Source organism: Ptychodera flava, chromosome 4 (genome assembly GCF_041260155.1).
Source record: "Ptychodera flava strain L36383 chromosome 4, AS_Pfla_20210202, whole genome shotgun sequence".
Classification (NCBI taxonomy): Eukaryota; Metazoa; Hemichordata; class Enteropneusta; family Ptychoderidae; genus Ptychodera; species Ptychodera flava.
Window position 1 is genome coordinate 4,528,508 of NC_091931.1, and position 13,448 is coordinate 4,541,955.

The 13,448-nt window shown below is 36.7% G+C and overlaps 1 protein-coding gene across 1 annotated transcript in view; it reads right to left on the minus strand.

Annotated features, from left to right (window-relative positions):
* Positions 1-13,448, minus strand: part of LOC139130573 (probable ATP-dependent RNA helicase DDX60) — a 125,490-nt gene that overhangs the window by 55,241 nt on the left and 56,801 nt on the right. The window contains exons 15-26 of the mRNA XM_070696321.1: positions 13,251-13,299; positions 8,983-9,195; positions 8,332-8,576; positions 7,842-8,000; positions 7,100-7,249; positions 5,749-5,868; positions 5,323-5,418; positions 4,946-5,061; positions 4,150-4,247; positions 3,193-3,353; positions 1,893-2,006; positions 473-607 (exon numbers count right to left, since the gene is read on the minus strand). Of these exons, the coding sequence (XP_070552422.1) occupies positions 473-607; positions 1,893-2,006; positions 3,193-3,353; positions 4,150-4,247; positions 4,946-5,061; positions 5,323-5,418; positions 5,749-5,868; positions 7,100-7,249; positions 7,842-8,000; positions 8,332-8,576; positions 8,983-9,195; positions 13,251-13,299 (1,656 nt within the window). The remainder of the gene's footprint in view (positions 1-472; positions 608-1,892; positions 2,007-3,192; positions 3,354-4,149; positions 4,248-4,945; positions 5,062-5,322; positions 5,419-5,748; positions 5,869-7,099; positions 7,250-7,841; positions 8,001-8,331; positions 8,577-8,982; positions 9,196-13,250; positions 13,300-13,448) is intronic.

The window sequence follows — 13,448 nt, forward strand, 5'->3', positions numbered from 1 at the left end:
AATTATTCGACATGTACAGCTGAGCGCAGTCAAGTCAGCTGTGACCCAGCGACGACCGCATAACACAAGCGTTTGAATTCTTGTAAAATACTCCCTCTCCTTATTTCCCATTAATTATCATTCCTGAAAGGTTTATTCATTGAAAACTGGGCCTATGCATGTGATAAATATATAATCCCCCCCGTATTCCTCACTCGTGTGTCTGCGTCGCAGACTCGTGATTCCCCGTGTAGCACCCGTATCTGTGGCCGTGTCCCCCTCCCCTCGCCTACGGCTCGGAGGGATACGGCCGCTACACGGGGAATCACTCGTCCCCGACGCAGCCCACACTCGTTCGGAATACGGGGGGATTATACATAATTATCCATTCCACTGATATATCTTGCAAAGTTCATGCCAAATTTAAATGAGTTAATCTACATGTTTTATCGAAACTACAACTATCAAAGAAAGAGTTTTGTTTACGTCTTACCTTTTCCTTTCCTTTTTTATTCCCACGCCATTCTAGTAATTCTTTCTTGACATCCCGTTCAAAGGCTTTGGCCAATTGTCTGGTGATTATTGAATGCTCGCTTTTGAAATATGTTCTAGGCTCCAGCTCCTTCAGCTGTGTTAATTCATTCAATAACATTAAATTATGGAGGTAAATAAAAATGAAGAATTTGAGCAAGACCTTCTGCTTGACACTGGTAACAGGCATACACGATTAGACTTTCTACTATTCTTTCTAGCCCACAGGGGCACAAGGCATTATCAGTAATAGCAAGAGTAAAAAAAATAATGAATTTATGATCATGAATACTGTGTATAAAATTAAATATTTGTCATTATTGTATACTTACAAAAGTGCTCTACAGCATTCAAATCCTTAATGATGATCAGTTTTCATGCCCTACAACACTCGAATCCTAAATGATGATAAGTATTTATGCCAAATTCACACAGGTGTAGAACAGACCCTCAAATAATAGTTGCAGCAGCAGTATTGCGCAGTAACTTGATGTACGTGGTCACTGCCCTGTACTGCATCGGCAGACTCTCTGACTGTTCAGAGAACGGCTGGCGATGCAGTACAGTGACCGCGCGCATCAAGTTACTGCGCAATACTGCTGCTTAATTCGAGTGTTGTAGGGCATGAAAACTGATCATCATTCAGGATTTGAATGCTGTAGAGCACTTTTGTAAGTATACAATAATGACAAATATTTAATTTCATAAACAGTATTCATAATCATAAATTTATTAATTTTTACTCTTTCTATTATTGACAATGCCTTGTGCCCCCGTGTCTAGCCTTGCAACATCAGACTTATAGATTATTTTTTCACAACTGTCCTCGGAGATAGAATTTTTGTTTTTGACATCAATTGGTATCGCTGATGAGATACTCAGAGTAATTTTTTCTGATATTCAGTTAAATTTTACTGGAACAGTATTGGCCACATTTTTCAAACATCCCATTTACAAGTACACATTGTTGTACTCCCTGAAACAGACATCAATCTTTTTTTTCACTTTTTCGTATGCCAAGATAGTCATGCGGTAAAAAAGGCGATCTTGTCAAATCATGATCTTAAAGGGCGGTGGTCGTCGGAACAGCGCTCAAAGGTCGCTAGGGACCCCTACGACCAATATAAACACTGTACCCAAGCTACGTTGGCGATTGATGAAAGTTAAACATGTTGGTCTTAATGTAAATCGTAAAATCTAAATGTTGCAGCTATTTTGACATGATTCATCTATATATTGTGCATGAAATACATTGTTTGTAAACAAGAAAGTTGCACATGCGCAGTTCTCACGACCACTTCTCTTTAATTCAACTACATGACAAAGGGAAGTTTAAGTGAAACATGACCGTAAATAGTTAAATGAAACAAGACCATACTTACTTTGTCTGGCAGTTCCGTTTCTATCTCGGAATATATTGCCACCATAATGTCATATAATTGTAGCGTTTCTCGCGGCGAAAATGACATATCATCGGGAAACCCACTATTGCAAAACTAAAATAAAAAGAATTTCATATAGCTCAACGCAATATATATGGTGATAGTAGGCAAATGTGTGGGTGGACTTGTAGACAATCGGTCAAAACCCACCATGCTAATCAGGCAATAACGCCCCTCAGCAAAGTCGATGGAAGCAGCTTTCCCTCGATCCCTAAGAGATTAATTCTTTGTTTGACAGAGGAAGTAATCTTAATTAAAGTTGACAAATATCAAAACTTTTGAAGAAATCGAAATCTGTATGACCGCGATACCATTTAACTGGTACGATCCAGCTCGAATATGTATTTAATAAATGTAAAAGTTAATATATATATATATATATATATATATATATATATATATATATATATATATATATATATATATATATATATAAACAAACAGATGAAATCTATTACTTAAGTTCCATGCATCTTGCAATCCTCAGAAGTGAAAGGATTACTAGCTCGACACTCTTACACATATGATTGGGACGAACCATTCTATTTGTAGGTGGTGTTGTTAAAATTCGATAAATAATATTTGTTTTGGTGGCGACATTTTAAAACCAACTCACAGCGTTTGTTTAACAGTGTAGATTTGTCAGCATTGATAATGTGCAGCTTTTCTGATATACAAAGATATTGAACATCGCTTGTTCATGTTAGAATAGCTCAATGCTTTATCAATGATTGGCCATGAAATGTCAAAGACTTTGCCCTTATTTCTCAAATTCCATACAAATTTTGACAACTCGGTGTCGTTTTTGTATCTCTCGTTACGGAACGATTTCATATGGTTAGTGTAGCGCGTCTTGAAGGTGTTATCAGTGAGACCGATGTAAACCCTCTCTCCGTTGTCCTCCGTTGATACTTTGGCCTTGTACACCACGCCTTTGACTTGACAGTTACCCTTCAAGGGGCATACCGACTAAGGGGTCTAAACTTCACAAGATCTTCAACAGAAACACAATTAAAGTGAGTTCTAGCTGTATGAAGAATATGGCAAGTATAATCAAATCGCATAATAAGAGAGTAATCACCGGAGAACAGCGTAAGGACCAACCAGTTGATTGTAATTGCAGGGTAAGTCGGTAACTGTCAAGTCGAGGACATCTGTATACTTCGATATATATATATATATATATATATATATATATATATATATATATATATATATATATATATATATATATTCTCACCTGTTTGAATGACAGTGTAGCTGCGGGGTGTAACGGCTGGAACTCTTTTGTGTCAGTTTTAGCACTGGAAGACAAAGGTTCAGCCAATCCACGGAGGGTCGGGGGAGCATCCGGTAAATAAACGTATTTCTCCAAATCGGAATAGCGTTCATGGTATGTTACTTGATCAAGAAAAAAATGTGTTAACTTCAGACTTACAATATAAATACACTATGTAGAGCTAGCCTAAGAGTTAAGTGTAGGAATAATTAATATCACCATTACCTACACCTCATCATTGACATCTTATGTAGCCCTTGTAGAGCTTTAAGTAGGTATATGGCGACGTATATCTAAGCGAAACATACGCTTTCGTCTTGATTCCAAATATTCCATTTGTGTTATTTTCCGTTGAGATGTGCATGCAAATTTCCCGAAGTGATGAATGTTACTTAATTAGTTTCCATAAGCTTATTCGTCGCCCTTCTTCTCAGTCTAATATTCTGTTAGTGCTTTTGTGTTCCCGGCAAGCCGATATGCAGAAATGACAGTAAAAAGAACGGCTCCTGCTGTAGCTGGATGTGAAACCATTAAACAAATGTGCAATAGCTGAAACGTCATCATGTGGGTTCAACATGGTGATTTTTTCTCATGACCATGTATTTAACATGATGTATATGATTTCCACGGGAGACGAGACAAACATCAGCTTTTTGCCATAGTTCACACTGTATTGACCAATTCATACTTAAAGAGCTTTGTTGTAACGAAAACAAATAATGTCTGATGTTGATGTGGCATTGGTTGAATTCAGTTGTCATACCACTGGTTCCTTCCCAGGCAGTCTCTAACTGCATCATCAGACAAAAGTAAATGTATTATTCAATTGAAAAATGCAATCAACAGCTAACAAGCAATAAACCATTTTAATAAATCATTTGTGTAGTTTACATTGTATTTCCAGATATAAGTACATACCTAGGTTTACTTTGTAGGAGTTGAGATGTGCATGACGTTTTGACCTGGACTGTTGTCTTGCCTTCTCCTTTTTGTATTGTTGTGACTCTTGCAACCATCTTGAAAACAAATAAAACATTTCACAGTTGACTTGAATGGGAGGTTAAACATATTTCAAATAACAATACAATATTAAGCTGGCTATTATTGTTATTTTATTTTGTTTATTTAAGTTTCCTATGTGTCCTAAGTTACAATGAATTGCTTTCTATTGCCTATCCAGCCCGCCGGGTTTATAAGACACGTTCATACTAATACATCTCACATTGATAGAAAAGAAAAAAGAATACATTATTTGCAAAGTGTCTTTTTTCTTCTTGAAAATGCCTTATAAATGTAGTCTGCAACATCATCATAAATTTTGTCACAAGTATATATAACTCGTTGTCTTGTCTTAAATCTGGTAATAAGAAAACCTTTCGGGCAAACAGAATCACCGGGACGCATTCTACATGAAGAATTGTGTTACAAGCACAAGAAACACCCACATTAAAAAACCACTATAAAGTAAACAAGAATTAATCTGTATGGCAATTCACATTCGAATGTATGGTTTTGAGTTCTTTTGTACGCAACGTGCTAAAACTTGTGTTCTGAGTCTAATCTCAGAGTGACAACAAGAACGATGATGGTCCATAGATGACACCTGAACTGAATCAAATCGTGCCGGCAAGAAATAATGCTTGTGATGGTTACGCTAGGGAGTACAGACTGAGTGGAGAAGTTTTGTTTTACTGTTTAGTATGCACAGCCATACCTCTGTAAGTCTTCTGGATTTCTTACAGTAGCAGATAACGCCAGAAATGGACATTGAATCATAACCAATAGATGTTCCCAGACTTCAGATCCGATCTCACCGCCAAGGCAATGTACCTGGAGGTTATATGTCAGACAACATTGGTGAGACTCTATCCACAGATATCTAACAGTTCTAGAAATTACTTATAATCCTCGCAACTATTTGCAAACTTTGAATAAATCGCTACGATTAATCGCTACAATCTGCCTTGTTCGTTGATCTATGCAAGCACTCACACGACTACAATATCATTGATATCTAATCATATTGGTCATAAAGGTTTTTGAAAACAAATCATAGTCAAATTAATATCAATTAGCAAGTAAACGCTTTACCTCGTCAAATATAACATACTTGACTGTTGCTACCCAGTCTTGGTGTTTGTGAGAAAGCAGCAAAATTTCAAAAGTTTGTGGTACAGTCACTAGGATCTGTAAAATGGGAAAATTATGGATTATTTACGACCTCAAGGAAGAGTCTTGTCGAGTATAGATGGGTACTACAATCGTATGCTATCTGGTACTCCCTGACTGGTATAGACCAACAGATTCGTTACTGGAAGACATTCCCTGGTGAGAAAAGTGGTTATCATCCAGAGCATATGTGAAAAACGTGTCTCTCTGCGTTTATTACATTCCTTTCTGACCTTACATGCATGTCTTAATGCATTATAAGTCCGCTTTATTATACAAAGTGTAATGTTCCCTGTCACCTTACTGCATACATTCTGAAAAAGGAAAGTAAAAGTGATAAATCCATACCTGGCAGTTCAGTGCGTTCGTTCTAAAATCTCTTGTAAAGACTCCACAGAGAGCTTTACCATTGGGCAAATCCTTTTTGAAACGGGCGGTCACTTCAGCTGCAACCTGGTTGACGAGCGCCTAAAATAGAATACAGTTCGTGTTATTTTACTGGTTCTAAATTTTGTTTAAAAATGTAATTACAAAAGGCATGCTTCAAGTATAACACAAAACGATCAATCAATCAGCCTGGAAAGTTTATGAGGAGCCAAAGTCAAAAACCATTCTGCTCTGTCTTTGATGCTTGGAGACTAAATCACACCATACCCACGTAAAAAGATGGGTTTCAATTTTCTTTTGAACATGTCTAAATTGGTCTTTTGGTGGCGAAGAACACAATTGGAACTAAAGTTGGCATAATGAAAAAGTCGCGGCACCATGTGTGTTGTGTTTGAAAGAAGTAGATGTTAAAAAGAAGCAGATGTTTGAGAACAGCCTTTGGGGTCGACAATAATTTTTAGATGTCTATTGTCTAACATGTATTATGAATTCTGGCTACAGAATTCTGCGCTTGTTCTAATAGAAATAGGGTACTTCCCAGCAGTCAATGAAGGAAGTCGTATGCTGTAAATCGGCGAATTGCAATATAGTCAATTTGCCCGACAAAATTGCATGTAAAAGAACAGTGTAACGTCTCATTGATCCAATCCAGCAGCGATTGCTTGATATTACTTTACATATGGCATTGATATATTCCTTGAACTGTTGAATGTTATTTAATTAAACAGTAGTGTTGTGTGCAGATGAGACAGATGTGATAGAAGTTGAAGCAAATGTGACGCTGTATATACGAATATGTGAGCGATTGCAAATATAGAGAATTAGCAGAACTGTATTATTAGTCGTCCATTCATCGTTGTCAACAGTACAGGCTTCAATTGAAGACAGGGACAGGGAAGCAGCGAAGTCAAAATGAGAGATTAAAAACAAAGTCTAGTTGTTGGTTTCACAAATATACTTAAAGGTAAAGGGAGCAGGTTTTCGGAACCGCTTGTGCGAGTTTTTTGTTCAAAATGCATTTCCTGCACGATATATAGATGCATCAAAATTTGATTTTTACAACTTAGATTATGACAAACATGTTTTTAACTTTCATCAATCGCTAACGTACCTTGGATATAGTGTTTAAATTGGTTGTATGGGTCTATATTACGGCATTTGAGCTTTCACATGACCCTTCCCTTTAATACAGGAACCCATTATTCATAAAAGCGGAGTGATAACTCGATGGTAGACCATGTCCCGGAAAAACAAAACAACAAAAGGAGAATAGCAAGAACATGGAGTTCAGTGAGACGACCGGTCTACTTACTTTGGTTGGTGCGACATAAACTACAACACCATCATTATCTTCCTTCAGTATTTTTCTCATGCAGTAAAACGATGCAAATGTTTTACCAGATGATGTTGGTGCTATGATTAGAGCAGACTCGTTTGCGTCCACTGCGTCCAGTAGTTTTCTCTGCAAGTTAGGACAAAGTTTGATTTAAACCATTGTTTGTACTCTGTTTCAAATCAATAAATTGTTTGTTTGTTTCATTCACTTACTAGTGATAACATGAACTTCGCTTTCTATGATTATATCATCATGTAGGCCTAAATACGCAATTGAGAGTCGGAACACAAAGCATAATTTTACTTTATTATAACATCAAATGAACGATGTTATATGACGGACATTCGATGCCCTTGTCGGAGATACTCAGACAATGGTTAAGACGATTGGAACTAATTTGGGATAATTGGATGGTGAAGTAATGTCGGTTTAATCTGCAAATGTAAGCTAATCTGCTTTTCTTTTAAAGGTAAACACTTGTTTTTATGAGTAATTTGTAATATTGAAACATTCAGCCATAGGGCATCTAACACTGTTGAGAAATTTGAAGAATATAAAGATCCAATTCTTCCAAATTAGTTCCAATCGTGTTGGTTGTACATCACGTAACAAAGTTCGCCCATAAACAACATCAACACTGATGTGTATGAGCAAAATTTTAAATACGAAACCGTTAAGTTGCGTAGACCGTAAATACAAAGACGATGAATTTACTCACCTGCCATGTATCTGGTATAAAAGTAGTAATTCTAGGGTCAGGATCGTGTCTTATGTCTCTCATCAACAAATGACCCATGTAATGTAATTGGAAGCGAGCACAACTGATCTTTATTCGAAACTTCGGTTCCGTTTCACTGCTCAGAACTTCTTTGGGTCCCTTGGAAAGATACAGAGAGATTGAACAATAATGTAGATGTCAGACATCGCAGTGACAATGTATGACATTGAATATTAGAGTCACTATGTTCTTAAAAAAAACGCAATGTCTGAATCATGTCCTTAGCTGACCATGGATCTATAGTAATAGTAATAGCTATTGACATTTCGAAAGAGCGTTGATCGAGCAAGAACAATCTTAGAGGACCAGGCTTTTCATTTTCACGTTAGCATACAGAATTCTCCACTAAACTTTGAGATAAGTAACGTTTTAGGGTGTTTGGTTTTGCCCGGGGGGTGCATTCTTTTCATTGTGAAGTAGTTTAACAAACCTTGACGGAATCCCGTTTATCTTCTTCATCAGGGTAATTGAGAATAGATTTGGCCATATCTGTGAATCCTAGATTGTGTACATGACCGGCTAACCGACGTTTTTGTTTATCTGTAAGCTGGGATTGGCTCTCAGGCTTGTACTTGTGGAGAATCTCTTGAATAATTGTGAACATTTTCACAGGATACTGAAGGGCGCCCTCGATGTCCATTGTATGCGTGGCGATAACAGTTTCTTCGTAGTACTCTGAAACAGAGAACACAGTGATCACAGATATGGCTCTACACCATGCACCAACACCTCTCAATATGAAAGTATGCAACATACTCAAACATACTCAAACAAAGTACTTTAATAGTAACAACAAACTATCTAATTTCAATAAGACAGCGTACGCCAATTCCGAACTGTCCATCTAAGCCTATACATTTCTTTTGCGAAAATGACAGTGGTAAAACTGAACTTTGGATGGAAGGCCATCTCAGTCTTTGTGGATTTTTATCTTTAATTCATCGATCAATCAACTCAGACAGTAAACTGCGGCTTACCTTAGTCAAACGACTAAAGTCCATTTCATATGGACCATTGATGCGAAAACTGGAATGACAATGACAGGATGACGTTCAGACAGAACAGTAGAATTATCACCTACCTGTCTTTGCACTTATCCTCTGCTGTTTCCACATTTGCCAACAATATTCTATCAAAGTCAGCTTGGCCTTAAGGACAACGGCATCGCTGTTGCAATCTGATATAAACTTTTCTGTTTCACTTATCGGTAATATGTAATCTCCATTCTTGATATCATTCTCGAATGTCGATTGGAGGTGTTTCCACTGTTTGCGTGCTCTTATTCTATCGTCCTCTAAAATCATTTAAGTAAAAAGACAACCTGATATATATATATATATATATATATATATATATATATATATATATATATATATATATATATATATATATATATATTTACATATTTTCGTCCTCTAAAATCATTTAAGTAAAAAGACAACATGATATATATATATATATATATATATATATATATATATATATATATATATATTATTGTGCACTGTTGAAATATATTAATCATACAAACTAATGACTCAATCACACTACTACATCTGATGATTTCTACACTACCAACTACCAACATATACTTTGGGGACTTGAAAGAAATATCCCATGTAAGATTCGAATGATAAGGCCAAATGCAAAGGCCTGGATCGCCACCAGTGTGGCGTAGGGCGTAGAACTGAGTGGAATCACCATCAGTGACATAGAACAGGGTAGACAAAAATATCCCTACTTCCACTTTTCTACGTCATCGACCCGAACTGTACGAGCAGTAAAATCTTTCACGATGGAAACGATGCAATAAACCTTTGTTGTCACGGTAATGTATTTTTTACAGACAATTACGACAACAATTATGCGTGAAATAATGACAAGTTTAAAAGTATATTCAACGAAATTTGGACTACTGTCGTGATTGCTGTTCCCAAGAAAATCACTGGGTGTCCGAGCCAGACAAACCTCAATCCCAACGATCCACAAGCAGTGAAGCAGTATGCGTCCATCGACCCCTGAGTGTGGTACAACTCAATGCAGAAGTCGTACCTGGTGATAAATTGGAAGCCTTAAAGCCAAGTCTAGTCAGTTGAGTAAATAATTGTCGATATCTTTACATCTGCAGAAGACGGAACATAGAAGGTACAAAATCTAACGGAATTCGACAGACAACGGTAAATTTCTAAAACTACGATAAGGGCAGGCACCTTGTCGATTTAAAGGGTGGACGCACTGGACTTGACGACAAATGATAAAACCCGGCGTGCGTTTCTGTAATAGGGGTTGAATTTGAAGATAATATGGGGCATTTAACAATGTGATGTGGCATTGCAGTATTACATTCCAAGTCCCGAAGACTACGTGAAATAGACTATTTTTGTTACATTCTATCTACCTAGTACCTTAAATACATCTTTAACACATGTTACTTTTTTAGAATTTCAACGTTAATTCAGTTCAGCTTATACACACTCTGGTTCATTTTCACATGAAATGTGTCAGGTCGTGTTGTTCTCAGTTGTGAGGTCAAAGTCATCGCATTTATTCTGCTCTGTGGACATAAATACTCGACTTCTTTTAGCAACCAATTTCAAAGCTTTCTTAAAATGATAATTTGAATTTAAACAACAGTTGCACATATCATGTAAAAAATCGTTTTGACCGTTGAAAGTTCTGCCATTTCATTAAAGAGAATTTTATTTACAGTATCAAGATCAAAGCAAAGGACAGCATCAAAATGTATTACATAGGTCTGAAGCAAACAACGTGTTTGAGAAAAGTAAGGCTGCATCCACAAACACCTCTTCAGGGGAATTTCGGGGGGACTTGAAAAAATTTACAACATGCCAGGAGGGATCTGAAAAAATGACATTTCAAAGGGGGGGGACTTGAAAATTGACTTGATATCAAATTCCTTTCCAAACACCTTCTAGCACTTTCATTCGCTGCCATTTTCATTTTCTGCGCGCCCATTTGGCTCAAGTTTAAGTGTATATTAAACAATTTATTGAGATCAAAGCAGCCACCTTGAGCCAAAAGATTTAGGTTGTCATAATTCCTACTTGCCCAACCCCTCTGATGAGCAAAACTGTCCTCTATAATGACTAAAAGTTTCAACTTAATCCTTCAATAACAATTTCAGAGATAACATTCTCCCATTGACAATACATTTGGTCTAGGTCAGTGTCAAACGTTCATGTCACCGTATGTACGTTTTTATTTTTTGAGAACTTTGACAGAATACAATTTTTTGAGAACTTTGACAGAATACAAACTATTAAGAATAGTGCATAGTGTCATCAATGGTAGCTTCAGGTCAAACAACCTTTGAATAACCATAGAGAAAGATAGATAGAGTCGCAACGGGTATTGTTTAAGGCGTGAAGCGGTTACGTAACCCATCCATGTTCGCCTCGCCTCAGGTTGCTCTCGCCTCTCTTTTCCGAAGAGTGCCGAACATGAATCCTTCGGTAATTTTCGGATTTTCGCCAATTGTTAAGCGAAAGTATGTTCGGCAAAGTTTGTGTTGTTGTTTTCGTGTGGTGCTGAGCAGAATTGACGTGCTGGCGAAAACGGGAGTGTTTTGAGCTTCAGGAAAGTGAGTTTTACCGTTTTAACAATTCCTCTCATATTTTTATGAATATATAATGAGTGTGTTTGAACCAAATTTGAAAGTCTTTTATCGATACTGTCTGGTTTTACTCAATGGTTTACGGTCAGTCATACCGTCTTTCACACGTGCGTCAAGGAAGGACATGTTTATGAAACTGCTGGCGTGTTATGTTTTGATTGGCGTGAAGCAGTGTTTCTGGCCTGAGAGCTCACAAAGTAACTATGGTTGCTACGCTACTGGCAGTACGATGCCATCTCGTCGTATATTTCGCATAATCTCGTGTAATTATCAACCACAAACAAAGCCTCCAAAAAGTTTAACACCTTTGAAGCTCATTTTAATATGAAAAGCCAATAGTCTACCGAGACGACCATGGAACAAAAGGCATGCAGGCGTTACCACTCTGTCTATGATACTCTGTGGAATAACCATTAGGGAGATGATAACCCCTGTGTTATTTGTAGTTTCCTCAGAGACTACAATATATATAGTGAACCAACATTTCGGTGAAATTCCAAAGTCAAATTTCTCTCACACACATGCATCTGTAACTATCCTAGTCTAATCAAGTATATTAATATCAATAATAAAGTGTCTATAAATACACAGATTTAGCAAGCATTGCAAAAACATTATTCATATATTCCTCGTAGACTACAATGTAAAGTGAATTAACATTTTCGGTGAAATTCCAAAATCAAATCTCTTGCACACACATGCATCTGTAACCATCCTCTTCTAATCAAGTAAAAAAATGTCAATTATTCAGGGTCCATATATGCACAAATATTGCAAGTTTTATATTGGAAAAAAATTATTCACATTTTTGTCGTAGACTCACATGTATAGTGAATCGACATTTTCGGTGGAATTCCGAAATTAAATTTCTTGTACACATATGCACATGTAACCGCCCTCTTCTAATCAAGTAAAATTATGTCAATTATTCAGGGCCCATATGTGCACAAATATTGCAAGTTTTATATTGAAAAAAAATATTCACAGATTTGTCATAGACCCCCATGTATAGTGGATCAACATTTTCGGTGAAATTCCAAAATTAAATTTTTTGTACACACATGCACTTTTATCTGCCACTTTAGCAAAGTACATTTATTTGGAAATTTCATCAAATATGCAAATAGCAATTACTTCAAATAGCAATTACTTCGCATGACACTGCAATATGCAAATAGCAATTACTTCGCATGACACTGCTAAGTGTCTTTGTACCTATTGTGAGACTGTGTTTCATCAAATTTGCTGCAGTATTTCTAGAGACATATCAGCCTAACTCAAAAATTCATCAAATATGCAATTAGCAATTAATTGATGCAATACTGACAAATATCATTATGTGCTATCAGAACTCGGTGTGACGAACATCAAATTTCGTGCAGTCGCTCTAGAAACACTGCTCTTTTTCAAAAAGTCATTGTCAATGACATACTCCCCGCTTTATAAATAAAATGGCCGTCGGATCACAAAACTAATTGACGTGCATATATATGACATAGGGAGTAATCCTTGTACCAAGTTTGAATGAAATCGCGCCAGGCATCTCTGAGATATCTGCGTGAACGGACGGACGGACATGACCAAACCTATAAGTCCCTACGAAGTATTTGTGGTGCGGCTGTCATCCTAATAAACACTTTAAATTATTCGACGGTGTTTTCTTTCCGTTACTTTGAGCATAAATGTGGAAAACATTCGAAACTCCAATACTGTACCTTCGTCCTTCTTTCTCTTTTCTTCAATTATTGCTTTTGCTTTACTGCTCTAAATTTGAAAAAAAAAACGACAGAAATTACATCTCAAGGATCGATAAATGTCACGAAATGATGGATATAAGAAAAAAGTAAAACACTATTGTTTTATTTGAGAAGCATTGTCCTTGCATAGAGTTGATTGCCATCATACAGAGTGCA